This window comes from Simochromis diagramma, unplaced genomic scaffold, assembly GCF_900408965.1.
Source record: "Simochromis diagramma unplaced genomic scaffold, fSimDia1.1 OVJJ01000466.1, whole genome shotgun sequence".
Classification (NCBI taxonomy): domain Eukaryota; kingdom Metazoa; phylum Chordata; class Actinopteri; order Cichliformes; family Cichlidae; genus Simochromis; species Simochromis diagramma.
In genome coordinates, this window is record NW_024387287.1 from 1091534 (window position 1) to 1106971 (window position 15438).

Genomic DNA, 15438 nt, shown 5'->3' on the forward strand with positions numbered 1-15438 from the left:
GTGACAAGTTGGCGAATACAACGTTTGTCATTGGCTGGTTCAAAACAGTGGCAAATTTAAACGCTTCCGTTGAGCGCTGCGCGGCTTGTTTGTTTTCCCTTTTAGTCGCAGTGAGCAAAGACGGTGAGTTTTTGCACTCATTTACATTATTTATTGCTGCCTTATTTTCAGATGTAGTTTTTTAGCTCACTAAAAAATATATGGTGTTGCATATTATTATGTGTATAATGGAGTGAGTTTATAGTTGGATTTATGTTAATAGTACCTTCTCGTGAAGACGTATGTAACGCTAGCTCGGCAGTTGTTTCTTTCTCAGCAATGTTACCGTTTATATTCTGTTTCTATGAAAAAAAAAAGCGACTCGGAACCGCAATTACAAAGCTAACGTGACATTACTGTGGGAAAAATTCTCGTAGGAGACGAGAAGTAAATGCTTTTGACCTTTTCCAGCCAGTTTGGTCTGTTGTCTTGGCTAACACGGCCAATAGTCTCCCATGAAGCCATAGCGATAGAATGCAACCTAGCCGTGGTTTATGTGGGTGCAAGTCACCTCAATTTGGTTGTTGCAAATAAAATTGTTTTTTTGTCTGAAAGATTGATAATTTGAAGTTTGCAATCTTCGTAGTTTCTTGTTTAGTGAGTTGTCGAAGAAATAACCTGAAAACATGGCCGAGAACGAGTCCGGGGATACTTCGGAGCGCTACGAGTTTGATGCCCCGTCCCACGTCGTTGATTTCAAAGAACTAGTGAATGCTGAAACCGACGACAAGTGGTTTGGTAAGTGTCCTCTGGACATCTTTATCCAACAATATGCATTTTAAAGGATACCCTGTTGGGCATACAGCAAGTGGGTGTTGTTATGGAGGGCTACAAAAGCGGATCTAACAGGCAGCGATCACTTTTTGAAGAAGGCATTTTGGTGACTTGTTTCACAAAAACTTGTGTACGTCATTCCTACCATTTGCCAGTATCCTTTATCTTAGGATGTTGGCTAACAGTTTTAACCAAAGTGTCCACTCGCAGGTCATATTGTCATCTCCAAGTGTTTTGAATGTAGAGAGAGAGTTTAAGCTGAGGAGGTAGAGCAGGTCATCTTTAGTTGGAAAGTTGGTGCTCTGATGCTGGGCTGTTCCAGTCTGTTTGCCTGATATCCTTGGGCAAGATACAAACCCCAGGTTGCTCTCTGATGCATCCATTGGGGTACTAATGTTTGATATTTGTTGCTTGTGTGAATGAGGCGGTTTTATAGAATGCTCAGAGCAGAAAAGCGCTGTATATGAACCAGTCAGTTCCTCATTTTACTATTTAATTTCATATTTACAAGAGCTTCAGTGTCCCTGCATATGTATTTTAAGAGTGTTGTATTATATATATATATTTTAAAAAAAAAAGATCTGTTTTGTAGCCTGTGCGTATCTTTTACATTGAAAATGAGTTTTATTGAAATTTAGTCCAGTTTTTTAAAATTCAGATTTGTCATGTTGGGTATTTGGTGACTGTGGCGTTCATTTACCTGTGGGATTCCCAAGTACTTTTAACTTTCCTTGATATCTGTAATGTTGCCTTCTGGTAGTGCAACCCACTCGATTCTGACTACCTCCCCTCTCTTTATTACCATCCAACGACACATCTGCAGTCTGGATTATATACCTGTGTCACTACTGTAGATCCTTGTTGTATAGATCAGTGAATCAATGCCACGTTCACTCCTTGAATACAGCTTCGTGTCCTCCATGAAGCGAAGGTGGCTCCATTCTGTAGTCCGTATCCCTAGCGAGTCTTGTTAATGGTCGGGCTGAGAGGGTTCAGGCCTGTGAAGAACAGCAGTGGGGACAGAGCATCTCATTGGTAAATCCCACAGTTGATGGTAATTTGTGCTACAGACTTGAAGTTGGCCTCTAGGTGCTGTTTGCCACATCCCCATCGAATTCCCGATGATGTATATAAACACACACCAGTGATTGTTTTTGGAATGGCAATGCATTGTGGTTTGTTGCCTCATAATGGTCGCAAAACCAAAACAAAGACATCAACAGGGCTCTATTCCAGGAAGCATGTTCAACAAACTGTCACAACTAACTGTGAGATTGGTAACTCTGGCATTCTTCTGCAGAGCAGGGTCTCCATTGTAATCCAGAGGACTAGGGAATATTACCACGTGTTAGTCCTGACTGTGGTGTTTTTTTAATTGTTTTCTAAAAATATTTTTTGTGCATTTGTGCCTCTATTGGATAAATGGCCTGCATTTGTATAGCGCTTTTCTAGTCCCTAAGGACCCCAAAGCGCTTCACACTACATTCAGTCATTCACCCATTCACACACACATTCACACACTGGTGATGGCAAGCTACATTGTAGCCACAGCTGCCCTGGATAGATGAGCAATGAAGACAAGAAAGTAGAGAGTAGGGGTGAAGACATGCAGCAAAGGGCTGCAGCTCTAGCATGCATCGCTGCACTCTGGCCATGTGGCCAATGGTTTGCTGGTCTCTCACTGAGCTAACCAGCACGTCCTGACTGTGATATTTAAAATAGGAGGGAGGAAGAGTCGTTTTTAGCTTGGGTCAGATCAGCAGCACTCGAGGTCAACAAACTACTATAGTGTCTTTTTGTTTAATGGCGTTTGATCCTCTATTTCACGGCTATTCAACTAAAAAGTTATGTGGGCTAGATTATTATTAATTTTTTTGTAGAGATATTTTTGCAGCCAGTAGCAGCAGATCATGATAAATTTCAAACCAACACAAATGTATTGAAAAACAAGTAATGTTTATTCACTTTGTTCCTTTTAAATCTGGTGACCTCTCACAAATGCACACCTAAAGGTCCATAAAAAACATTAAATGAGCTATAACTGAATAGCGTCTGCAGTAGTAGCAATACTTTTTCTTCACATTTGAAATTATAAAAAAAACAACAGAAGTTTTGATAATTCCCTTTCAAAATAAAATAAATATTTTGGTGACTCAGACACATCTTAAAGAGCATTTAACAGAATTTAAAAAAGAACAATCAATCCTATCAAATGCACAAACCATAGCAGTAACACATATGAATACAACATTTACTGCTGCACACTGAGGGAATACAGGTTTGTTTTAAATCAACACCTGTAATTAGGCATGGCTTGTTAGACATCCCACATTATGTTGATATGTAGGCTACAGTTACCTCTTACATTATTAATGGGAGACGTGACTTTTTTCTGAACAAGAGCGGCAACTTTTGGCTCGTAAGATGTCAGTGTAATCCAAAGGCAGTGGTGAAGTGTCAGTCAGTGAACAACGAGAGCTGCTTTTTATTGAGTTCATGTGTGAAAAGCTTGATTCACATGTGTACGTTGACCTAAACAGAGGATGAGGATAACGACTGCTACTTTCTTAACATTAGGGAACTGGTGCCATGATAGCTTAATGTTTACAACATCACGCTGCATTGTGGGTTGAATGTTGCTAGCCTACTAGGAGTGTTGCATTCAGTCTACACTATGCTGTAGGAAAAAAAAAATTCTGCCAGGACCACAGGCAGGGCCACTCAGAGGTTGCTTCTGGGCTGCATGTAGCCTGTTTGCCACCATTTGAATAGGCTTGCTCTATTTGATCGTCAGTCCTGAGGATATGACTAAGCGTTCCATTTAAAGTCCGACTTTATTAGGTTAATGTTTTCTTTTTCTCCTAAACTGGAATGGCCCCTCAGGTGGGATTTCTAACTAAAAAAGTGGGGCTTTACAATCGAACCTGTAGTGTACTAGTGACCAGAATTGAAAAGTTTTGACCATCGAATCTCTCGTGGGCAGAAATGCACGCTGTGGGAGAAAGTGATCATCTTATCACACCTTCGAGACCGGACCAGCTGCGTCTGACAAGTGATGAGCCTGAGCATGTGATGTTGTCTCAAACAAACACTGACGGTGACTCTGGTTAGTCAACACACCCGTGCATCTTTAGTCATTATTTTCTGTCCTTGTAACTTGGTTAATGTGTGACTATCTGTAATTGTTTTTATGTTCCAGGTCCCAGCATATCGGCATCTCCACCTGCAAACATTGTGACGTCCTGGGGTGCTGAACGTCGCACACAGAACGATGTCCGTTCAAAGCAAAGGCCTGTTATTAAAGTCCCTGCACAGCCACGCAGGTACAGTTGGTGTAGTTGTTACTTTTGTGTAACCATGTGAAACTTTCACACAAAAGGTTTCTTTCCCACATGATGCACTCAGTAGAAGACTTGTTGGGTTTTGCCAAAGGGGCTGTACACGAGACGGCACTCATGAAACTCTGGCATCCAGTCATTCATTGACAGTTTCCTGTTGTATATCATTTGTATTAAATAGGTTCTACACAAACCCTACATGATAAATATGGACAGATAATTTATTGATCCCACAAAGAAAAGTGTTTTGTTACAGCAGAACGATAAAGAGTAAAAATAGTCGTCACAATAAAAGTGCCACTGGTGCTGAGTGCAGGAAGGAAAGAAGGTGAAAATGAAGCTGGTTCAAAACAGTAAAAGTAAGACTGACATTGTGGAAGAGACAAGTGCAAATACATTAATAAATACTATATAAATGTGTGGCATTGCATGTATGTATTGGCAACTCCTCTAAGTGGGTGTGCAGTACTCTTTGTACCATGCAGAGTCCAAACCTTAAACACTGCAGCTTCGCTGTCTGATCCAGCCCCTGTGTAAAAAAACACGATGGTTATAGAACAGCATCTGTGTGTAATCGGTTCAAGTTTGAGAACTGCTTCTGTTCTAATTTATTTTAGAGTTTCAAAGCGTAAAGAGATGACCAGCGGTCCAGCTGTACCGCCATCAAAGAAATGCAAAGAGTGAGTATTAGAAGTATCCTGTTATCATTCTAAACCTGAAAAAGCTGAGAGTCCAGCACATGCACACTTTCTACCAGTTAGAAAGCTAAGAAACCATCTCTTCACCTTCAGCTTTTTTCTTAGAGTTTTCAGTTACAGCTGTTTAATGCAGATGTCCTGTTGCCCAAAAATCCAGGAATGAGCATCTGATTTCCGGGTTTGGTCCCCGCAGGAGTGAGCGGCTAAATTCAAAGAGAGAACATCAGACCCACGCAGCAGCTTCCACCTCCACACTCACAGAGTAAGACTGTGCCTTACACCTTTATCTATCCTTGAATGTACAATGAGAAAGAACTTGAAATTAATGTTAAAATGCTCTCGGCTGGAAATGTTCAGCATTTGTGTAGAATGATAAAGTAAAACTGGCTCGTATGTATTTACTTCATGGTAGAGTGAGCGGTTTTAAGACAGCTAAAAATAGACGGCAGGTTCCAAGTTTGTAACCAGGACGGAGGGTGAACTGATACTGGTAACAGAAGGAAGGCTGGAGAGTATAAAACTAGAGAAAAGGGTGAAAATCAGATATTTGTCGGTCTTAAAGTGGTTATAAACAGAGAATCTGGACTTGTGAGAAGTGTGTTCACAGTTTTCAGTCACATGACCTGACTCACTACCCTCGTGGGTAAAACATTATTCATGACTGTAAATACCGTATTAGACGGACTGCTTGGATCATCTGTCCATGGAGGGAAAATGAAGATGTGAAGAGAAACTTTTTCAGGGACCTGTGATCATACTGTGCAGCTTTATTTGAATCCCTGAAAGTTGTGATGTCTCTGTGAGAGTCTCACCAGTTTGGTCACCACCATGTAGCTTGTAGAGCACCCCTCACCTTACACTGCTGCCAGGATTAAAGCTTTGAAAGCAGGGACAGATACATGCATTTTGGATCTGGCTGGGTAAATAATGCCGCCGTGTCGGAGGGGAACAACAAATTGTTCATTGTTAAAGCAAAGGTAAGCGCTACATAATGGCTAAAAGACCCACCATACATTAATCTTGTGTTTTGTTACAGTGTATGGCCAGAAAATTTGCATTTGTCACATTAGTGTCGTGTCATAAGTATTTTTCCATTGTCAGGTAAATCATTCCCACAGTGTAAATGAGCTGCTACTGACAGCCTGAGTTATTGTGGAGAAACGGGGATTTGTGTGATTTGGCGTGTGGGGTGGGGTTAGAGAGTTAGTTGGTCTCCAGCTGTTTGAACTCTCCAGCCCGGTCGTTTTGCTTACTGCTGCAGTATCAGTCACTCCTGTGTGCGGCTGTTGTTGAGGCACAGGTAACCGCTGCAGAGTTCTCCTCATGGACGGGTATCAGGCGATACAGCCACATCAGGCCTCACAAAAACAGGTGTTTATATATTTCTTCCTGCCTTTGGTTGGTTCTTAGCAATCTGTGACATTCAGGAGTCGCCTCATTGTTTTGAAAAAAAAAACAAAAAACAGATGATTACACTAAATGTCACAAACCCCTCACATCAGAAAGCTCGCCCTGTGTCGCTCTGCATCCGTCTGCTGCTGAACAGCCAAATGCCATAGACATTTATTTTGTGTCAGAGTAGAGATTTTATGTATACCTTATTTGATTTTGACCTTTGACTGTTCTTTGACTGACATTTGTAAAATGGAAACCAATGAGCAGTTCATTTTAAACCCTTTTTTCTCTTTTGATTATTGCTCATAAGTAAAAATCATTTCTTGTCTGATTATGTGATTAATTGACAGGATAGGATGCTTAATAATTACGATGATCAATGGTTGCAGTCCTGTGTCCTCAGTCTGAGGGCTCGTCTGTCATGAAGTGCTTGAATTTCTCTTGTTCAGGTTTGTTCTGAGTACTGGGCTGACCTCCAGTACTCACATTGTAGGAATCCTTCTTTAAGACAGTACCCCACCCAAACATGTGGGAAGGTGGATGATAGGGTAGCAGGAGCTTGAGCCAGTCGCCTTTTTTAGTAGTAGGGTCATGAAGAGAACGTTGACATGTTGAGCCTCTAAATAAGAGACGGGGGTACAGATGTACTTTTACTAAAGATTAAAATCTACAAAAATCTGTGACCCGCAGGCCGAGCACCTCTGAGGAGCTGGAGCTGGAGCGCATCAGGAACCTTCAGAAGGAAGTTGCTCTTCACCGGAAGAAGAATGAGGCCAGCTACAAGGCTGCTCTAGCTGGGAGTGAGTACATGTTTCAGACTGTGGTGCTACAGCCAGTAGTAACACTCTAACTCTAGAACTGCCAACGGGTACGTTTGACCCTTTGGCATTTAAACAAAACGAGCTGTGAAAAATAAAACCCCATCATTTTTTTTTTTTCATCAGCCTGTGTTTCCAGAAATATTCCTAAAATTTGTTGGGTTTTTTTTTTTTGTGAATTTGTTTTTTAAGAGGGGAGAAATAGTACGACCACTCATACTCTGAACTGTCAAAGATGTCATTGTGACCCATAGAGACTAAAGTAAAATGAAAGTGTTGCTAGGCATGCTGGGTGAACTGAGCAGTCAAGTGTGTGGAGAACTAATCCAATCAGATGGTGAAGCAGATGTGTCAGAACTGAGCTGCAGTGTGGGTGGTGTTTCAGGTCCGATCAGCAAAGACGATGTGAAGGAAACGGATGAAACTTGACTGTTTTACTTTTTATAGAAATTAAATGTTTCTTACATTTTTGTAACCTGCTCTGTGGTTAAGTTTACAATGCAGACAATGAGTTGATCGGTCTGTTTAACAGTGTTTTCACACCTCTATTTCAGCACAAGTACTACCACATGTTTAACTTTTCATAATGTTCTTATTCAAGTAAATTGTTTAGGTGTCAGTTTTATGTGTTGTACCCTTTGTTTATTGGTTTATTCTCATGTGCATTTTTAAAGGATCTGAGATGACCCAGAAGCGCTGTCTTTGCCATTACTGTTGTTGCAGGTCAAAATGACTCCTGTTAGCAGTTCTGAGTTTAGAGTTCTGGGGGTTAAAAGTGTTCACTTTACTTGTTTGGTTTAAAAAAACAAAACCAAACCACAGACCACTGTCATTTCAGATCCACCACCAAAGAAGATGTTCCTGTCTACAACTGTGCCCAAAGACTTCCACTTCAGTACAGATACCCGTGTTAAGTCCTCCACTTCATGCAACGCAGAGAAGGAAGTGGACTTTGTCAGTCAGCTTCGCAAACCGTCCTCCCCAGTAAGTGGCACAACTTGCTTTATTGCCAGTTCATTGCAGCCCACTATAAAGTTCATCTTTGTTAACAGCAGCTAAAAGAAACGTGATGAAACATCTGCATATTTAAGCTAAGGTGAGATGGAAAAAAACCTGATTATACTTGTTTTCAGGCAAAGGCTCGGAAAGGTGCCACAGTGCCCAAACCTTTCAACCTGTCAACAGGCAACAAGAGAAAGGCGGAAGAGGCGAGCGCTTATGTGCCCATGGCCCAGCAGATCGAGCAGTTCCAGAAGCGAACCCCCACCCGCTACCATATGCACAGTCGTAGAAGTCAAGAGAGAGGTGTGGTGCATGCTGACTCTCTGTGACACTCTTCAGATAAGGGTTTAAAAAAACATTATTGCAGGTTTTCATTGTATCTGCGTCCTGTTTCAACAGGACCCGCCACAGCAAAGGGGAACCACCTGAAGCTCACTCAGCCCCACTCCCCACACCTGATGACTCGTCAGAGGAGCCGGCCACCTACTGTTAAGTGCTCTGCTGAGCTGGAGGCTGAGGAGGCGGAAAAACTTGCAAAGTGAGAAGCTTGGCTTTTTCTGGTTGGAGGTTCTTGTAATGTGCCGTCACTTTGTGTTGGGAAACGTGGTTTCACAACAGATTTCTGGTGTTTTGCAAAAAACGTTGTATTTAAAGTGTTCGGTCGACCTGATCCAGTGCTAACTATAAGCAAAAAGGAAAGTTTGAAGCCTAATCTTAAAAGTAGAGAGCGTCTGCCTCCTGAATCCAAACTTGTGTTTGAGGGGAAGGATTTTAAATCAGAATCTGGAGCCACTAAAGAGAAGCCAGTGTGTGCTCTCTTACTTTCTAGTCCCTGTCAGTACTTTTGGTGCAGTATTTGGCATCAACTGAAGGTTTTTCATGCAGTGTTTAGGACAGCCTGACAATAATGACTTACAATAGCATAGAAATAATAAATGCACTAAGATGTTTCAGATGAGCCATTGTAAACTTCCTCCTTTTGCTAACACATGGAAAATGTGGCATTGCAGGGTTTCTTTAAGGACTGTTATTATACAAAATACAGCTGATTATTTAGGAGTCATGGATCAGTATGTGCATGGCTGCAGCTTCAACAGTTACAGAGGCCAAAATGCTGAAATGTCTTGATTGATGTGACGTGTTTTTGCCGCTACAGTTGTAGTTTGTGGCAGAAGCTACGTTTGGGTCACTTCACTGTGACAGCATTACATTTTGATCCAGTGACCATTGACTAATGTTGGCTTTTAAACGCAGCTTTAAAATCAAGGCGCTGGAGCTGAACAGGAAGATACTGGAGAGTGCAGAGGACCTAAAAAAGCCAGCAGTGAAGGAGCCCACCGTACCCGAAGGCTTCGAGCTGGAGATTGAAAAAAGGCTCCAGGAGAGGCAGGCCACAAAGAAGCCCCAGGAGGATGACGAAAAGCCCCAGAACTTTAAAGCCAAGCCTCTGCCCAAAAAGGTTCTGGAAGGAGTTGTGGTGAGTTTAAACACTGAGTTTCAAAGTTGTTTTTTCATTGCAGAAAGGCAGATTTTACTGTGTGGGAATACGGTTTTAAGAATCCTCTCATCAACAGGGACTGCCAGAAAAGAAAGTTGCAAATCCGACTGTTCCCGAGTCTCCTGCCTTTGCCCTCAAGAAGAGAGTTCGACTAGATCGCAAGGTCGAGGAGGTAAGGACGTGTGTCTTTGCTATGGCTCTGTGCACCATCTACTGCAGCTATACCCATAAAACTGTCTTTGTCAGGTCAAGCAGCCATCACCAGTTAAGGCCCCCCCAGTGCCTCACTTCGGCCTGCCCTTTCAGCCCCGGCTACCTGAGAACCACCGTGTGGAGGTCTGTCCTTTCTCCTTTGAGCAGAGGGAGCGTGAAAGAAAAGCCTTGAGAGAGAAAAAGTTGGAGGAAAAGCGAAACGAAGAGGTAGTCTGACTTTCAGTCTGTCGTCGAGAGTTTCACAGTACAGAGTTACTGAGTGACTCTGTCGCCTGAATATTTTCCAGGTACCACAGTTTAAGGCCCAGCCGCTGCCTGACTTTGACAGTGTCGTCCTGCCAGAGAAAAAGAAGCTGGAGCCTACCAAGCCTGAGCCTTTTAGGCTGCTTCTGGATGAACGGGGAACTGTGAAGAACAGTCGCTGGGAGCAGATGGTATGATGGGATTTTTCACTTTATTTTCATTTTTTTTTATTTGAATAACACTCACAACATCTGTACCTCACAGGTGAAAGAAGAACAGAAACATCAAGAGGAAGCAGCAGTATTTAAAGCTCGGCCCAACACAGTCATTCATAAGGAGCCTTTCAGGCCCAAGAAAGAGGCCCGGCCTCCAGTGGGTAAGGACGCTCAGTTTAGACTAAAACAGATCCTTTGTGTTTATTATCATTGCTGTGATGCATGATGGGAGGTTGCAGCTGTATAGAGATTGTCTGTTGTGCTGTTGTCACATCTCCTTTCCTCAGCTGAATGCCACATTTTCCAAAATGTTCAAATGACAGTCTGACAAACTATAAAGCATAAACTGCTTTATTTCTCTCTCTGAGGAATGTCAATGACAAATATGAGCGTTATATTGCTCTTAGCAAATCAGATTACCTGGAGACTCCACCTAGGCACAGAGGTGTTTGCTTCACCTCCATCTTCAGCTGACATGTAGAACGCTGCGATACAGCTGCAGCCACATGTCTGCACTTTGTTGTTGCTGCGAGTATTCAGTGCAATTATCAGAAAAGTAGTTTTGAGTTTGATTATCAAACACTGGAGCCACATTTACTGGCTCTTGATAAATATCTCACTATTGTCTGATTGATCTGAGAATGACTAATGGATGATAAAAGTAATGGGCAGGTGCAGCGCTGGTGTTGAATACTGTCTGAAAATTGCATGTGTCTTGAAGAGTGCTTCAGCTTTGCTGAGGCTGAACCACTCTTCAAGGTTGTCACTCACTGTGTCCTCTGTCTTCACTGTCATCTGTCACTGCACTCTGAAGGCAATAATTCTTCCATAGTTGTAGAGGCCTTTGAACTGGCAACAGAGCGGCGTGCCCGAGAGTGGCAGGAGTACGAGCGAGTGACCAGTGAGAAGGAGGTTCTGCGGGCGCACATGGAGGCAGAGCAGAGACGAGAAGAAGAGCAGAGACAGAAGGAGGAGGTTGCCCGGCTGCGACAAGAGCAGGTAACTGCAGAAAGTATCAGCAGCGCCTGGTGCTGGTGTGTGTAGATATAGAGCTACAGATGGATAGAAAAATGCACGTTTGGCAGCTCACACAGCCCCCAGTTTTGAACAAAGACTGTTAACACAACAGCAGCAGTGATGATGATGACGCTGGCACAGTTTAAGGTGCAGCTACAGTCTGTTTATACACTGCAAAGAGGCGGAGCTGCTACTGAGACGCTGAGCTCAGGTTAAGTGAAAGAAAACGATCATCCAAAACAGCAGCGCTGCTCCTGTGGTCACCATTAAAACCTTTACTGGGAAACTATCAGAGGAAGTCTTTGGTAACATTTGCACATTCCAGTGTTCTTCAGCGAACCCTCTGACTTGGACAGAGCACTGCTGGAAGAACGTAATCAGAGATTTCAAAACCCCACATTAAGACAAATCTAAGAACCCAAATTCTGTTGGAGCCATGCAGTTCAGGTGATGCAAACCACGACCGTGTATTTTGGGATTTCCCAAAACGTAAGCTGCATTGACATTCAGAACACAAATACCTCTAAACTTTGAGACCATATATTTTGGTCATGTTCCTCACTTGATGCTGAGGAGGGATAGAAAGTGGCATGATGTAATATTGGAAATATTTAATATGGAAACGCTGCTTTTCATCAGATTTGGAACAAATAGATTTAATTTATAGCTTCTGCCTGAGCATACTTTTATAAACCCTGTCGTATCACTCGAAATAAAATCACATCAAATAATGGTGAGATGTCGTCCTTAAAAAAAAATCTATCTATCATTTTATTAACACAGCACCAAATCACAACAGTCGCCACAAGGTGCTTCATATCAAATATCAACCACAAGGCCGTGCCACGTCCCAGTAGGATGACCTGTGTGACAGACAGTTTGAGCTGGTCGTGTGAAACGCTGCACAGTCATTACAGGGCTCCGTGTAATGATACTGTGTACTTGTATGTTATTGCTCTATCAGTACTTTACAGCCTGTCTGTGGTCTGACACAGTGTATGTCACACTTTGCAGGTGCACAAAGCTCAGCCCATCAGACACTACAAACCTGTAGCTGTGAAGAAGAGCGAAGTTCCTCTTACAGTCCCGGAGTCTCCAAACTTCTCTGATCGCTTCCGCTTGTGACCACTTTTGTTGTGAAATGTAACGTTACCACAGAAATCTCTGACCTGAAATGTTGTTTTTACATTGCTTTTACATTTTTCTTTTTTCCATTTTTAGCTTTGTATTTTAACTGCTTGATGTACACTTATTAATGTGACTGTTTTAAATTACAGAATAAAATGTCATCTACACCCACCAATAGTTATTGGCCTGTTAACTGCTGAGTTTGTTCTGTCAGATTGTTTGACATCAGCACAAAGTTGCCAGTTTATTTGCTAAAGAGCTCTTTTTGTGATTGGCCAGGAACTGGAGTGCTATACAAATAAAATAACTTGTGCGTCCATGGGGAAGAATTATTACAAAGTTTAATATCTAAATTTTAACACTTGGCATCAGACTTCTCCTGGTTGGCTGGTTTCCTGATGGTGTTCTCAGCTGAACCACCAAACCAGAGGCGCTGTTTCATAAGACGAGCCCTCTCACTGAGCACTGCTGAGACTTTTAATCATCATTATTCTTAAATATGTTTATACACACAACTTGATGGTTTTGGGTCAGACCGTTCAGTGAGACTGAACCTCACTGTCCTACAAATTTAAGCTCATGAACATCCGTTTCAAGAATAAAAGTGAGCTGTGATTCCAATATGAAACTTCTTAGTGTGGCTTTTATCTAATACAGTACAAAACAGGCTTTGGAGTGTCTGAATAAAGCTGCTTTAGCTACAGTAAAGAGATATTTGCTGAAGTAAAATCAAGCAAAACAACTTATTTTTACAAATCAAAGGTAAGCTGCCTGCAATGAAGTTCAGCTGAAGACATGACTTGTGTTACTACACAAACTGCCATCTGGATGGCCCAATAAAACTAATGGGTCCAAGCATTTACAGGCTTCCTATGCCTGACCCACGTTGGTTTTTGCAGCGTTACCTCTTTTAAAAAAAAAAAAAAAAAAAAAAAACAGAACTGAGATCAAAGAAATACAAAATAAACCAATTAAACATCCAGCTGTCCGTCTATCCAGCACCATGAATGCTGAATGACACAGCTTCTCCAGCAACAGATGCTGCCATTCTGTGAGCTCTTGGTGATTTCAGCACTGCAAGTATTCTAAAGTCAAAATGAACATATTATAAAATGTATTTTTAAAAAAGTCATCTCCTGATGTGTTTTCTTGATGTGTGACGTCTTTATGTGCACGCTTTTCCACAACCTCACTTCCTCCTTTCACATGAGAAGTGTGTGAGCTGTGACATCACCTATTGGTTTCTTAAATATCCCTTTGAAGCTGTTCAAAAACCTGACAAGAAGTGGTGCACCTTCCAGAAATGCTTAATTATGACAAAACCTATGAACAAATAGGTAACTTAGGCCTTTCAAACCTCAGTGAGCCAGTCAACAATTATTCAAATTACACCTTTGATAGTTACTGGCCTGAATACAAATGAGCATATGATAGGTAACACCTGCAGACTGCTGCTGAAAAATACTCATGGGCAAAAGATCACTTTAAATAAAAGTTCTCATCTTAAGTGGTGATAAAATTGTGTGTTTTTCATGTTTCACTACAGAAAAGTTTGTCTAATGCAGCTAATAGTTCATCACTGTGTGAGTATGACAGAAGCCATATCAGATTAAAGGAAATGAGTTGATGAAAACAAAAACAATTCTGTTTTAAATCGGATAATGCAGAGAATGATGCTGGACCATGTGGTCAGTATGTGTCCCGCTTGGTCAAGTTCAGCCATCTTTGTGAGCTCAGGGATCCACAAAGGACACTGCGATGTAGCGGACACCAGCGGTGGTGGGCAGACCTTCGTGGTAGTGGGTGAGGCGGCCCGGGTGCAGAAGGGCCCAGCCTTTACGAGGAGCCTGAATGGAGCAGTCATAGCGGAGGAACCTGCATCCACCACCCTGCAGCCAAGAAACAGTTTTATGATCATTAACAACCCTTCAACAACTTCCTGAGCTCTTCATGAACAGAAATGATACAAAAGCCTTTTTTTCTATGCCTCACTGCCACAAACTGAAGAGAACAATCAACATTCAGATTTGGGCTGCTGGTAAACCAGCTGTTTGTCTTTTAATGTTTGCATGAAGAATGGGTTTATTTCATTCTGTGATCAAAAGAATGAATTTGTAATGATTTGGTCTCTGTGCGAATAAAACCAAAATACATGTTAACTGAAACGTAGGTGGAAATGGAGCACTTGACACTCACCTGGTAATCAAGGTCTACTTGGTTGAGTGCAATGTTTACAGTGAATGTGGAGGCATCATGGTGCGGCCTTAAGGAGGGTTGCTCATCTGGCTTATATCTAACTACAAAGGCCAATTCGAAGTGAGCCTGCAAACACACAGAGGGAAAAGAATCATGCAAACGTTTGCCTGTAGCCCCCTGTACACAGATACACTCTAGTTTATTGAAATTAAGCAGAATCCTGGTTCTTGGTCCAGCATTCACCTCCAGAGATGGAACAGAATGTGTAGCTGTCATGATGTGGCATGAGAGGGGTCAGGTTTCTGTCCCACTACACTAAATCGACTGGAGTGTAACACACTGATGATAAGACATGCTGGTCAGTAATACACACACAGGATAGCAGCACAGAAACAATGAGAGGTCGACTGTTATCCTGTTTTACTCAACAAGTTCATAACATTTAACGGCTGATTTTGTCCTCCAGTTGTTCTACCAGTTAAATAACCAGATATCAAAATCATTGGTCATCACCTGATCATTACACAGTACTTTCCAACATCTCAGAAGAGATGCAGTTACATCTGTCATGGCCCTTTTTTAAGACACTCCGGCTAGGCTGGCCATGCCCCACAGCTTACATATAAGCGTTCCCAAACCACTGCTCTTATCGTTAATGGTGGTGTGAATGGAATGCTTGATGTGTTATGACCTGGGAAGCCTGAGTAAAACTCGCAACACGAGAACAAGCCGGGCTCCCCTAGGAGGACAGAGAAGCTCTTGCTCGCTGAGCTAATGCATCAGCTACAGCCGGGTCCCACTGGCCAGGTAAACCCGTGATGGCGTGGGCAGCCCAAACAGACTAATGATTAAGATGGCGGATGT

At 42.2% G+C, this 15438-nt stretch overlaps 2 protein-coding genes across 4 annotated transcripts in view; one reads left to right on the plus strand and one right to left on the minus strand.

The window, feature by feature from the left end:
• The first annotated feature begins 31 nt into the window (after positions 1-31).
• On the plus strand, positions 32-13314 carry tpx2 (TPX2 microtubule nucleation factor). Of its 3 annotated transcripts, none has more exons than XM_040003669.1 (17): positions 32-123; positions 626-777; positions 3797-3919; positions 4013-4136; positions 4769-4831; positions 5007-5111; positions 6935-7044; positions 7901-8046; positions 8196-8367; positions 8464-8602; positions 9319-9541; positions 9639-9734; positions 9809-9982; positions 10063-10209; positions 10283-10394; positions 11048-11232; positions 12265-13314. In XM_040003669.1, the coding sequence occupies exons 2-17, from the start codon at positions 666-668 to the stop codon at positions 12373-12375; spliced, it is 2142 nt and encodes a 713-aa protein (XP_039859603.1). In that variant the 5' UTR covers positions 32-123; positions 626-665; the 3' UTR covers positions 12376-13314. The 3 variants fall into 3 exon arrangements, with proteins under 3 accessions (XP_039859603.1, XP_039859604.1, XP_039859605.1); XM_040003670.1 differs by having other exon boundaries at positions 11066-11232; XM_040003671.1 differs by having other exon boundaries at positions 5043-5111.
• plod1a (procollagen-lysine, 2-oxoglutarate 5-dioxygenase 1a) overlaps positions 13295-15438 on the minus strand; it is a 29208-nt gene continuing 27064 nt past the window's right edge. The window contains exons 18-19 of the mRNA XM_040003668.1: positions 14575-14700; positions 13295-14267 (exon numbers count right to left, since the gene is read on the minus strand). Of these exons, the coding sequence (XP_039859602.1) occupies positions 14112-14267; positions 14575-14700 (282 nt within the window). The 3' untranslated portion in view covers positions 13295-14111. The remainder of the gene's footprint in view (positions 14268-14574; positions 14701-15438) is intronic.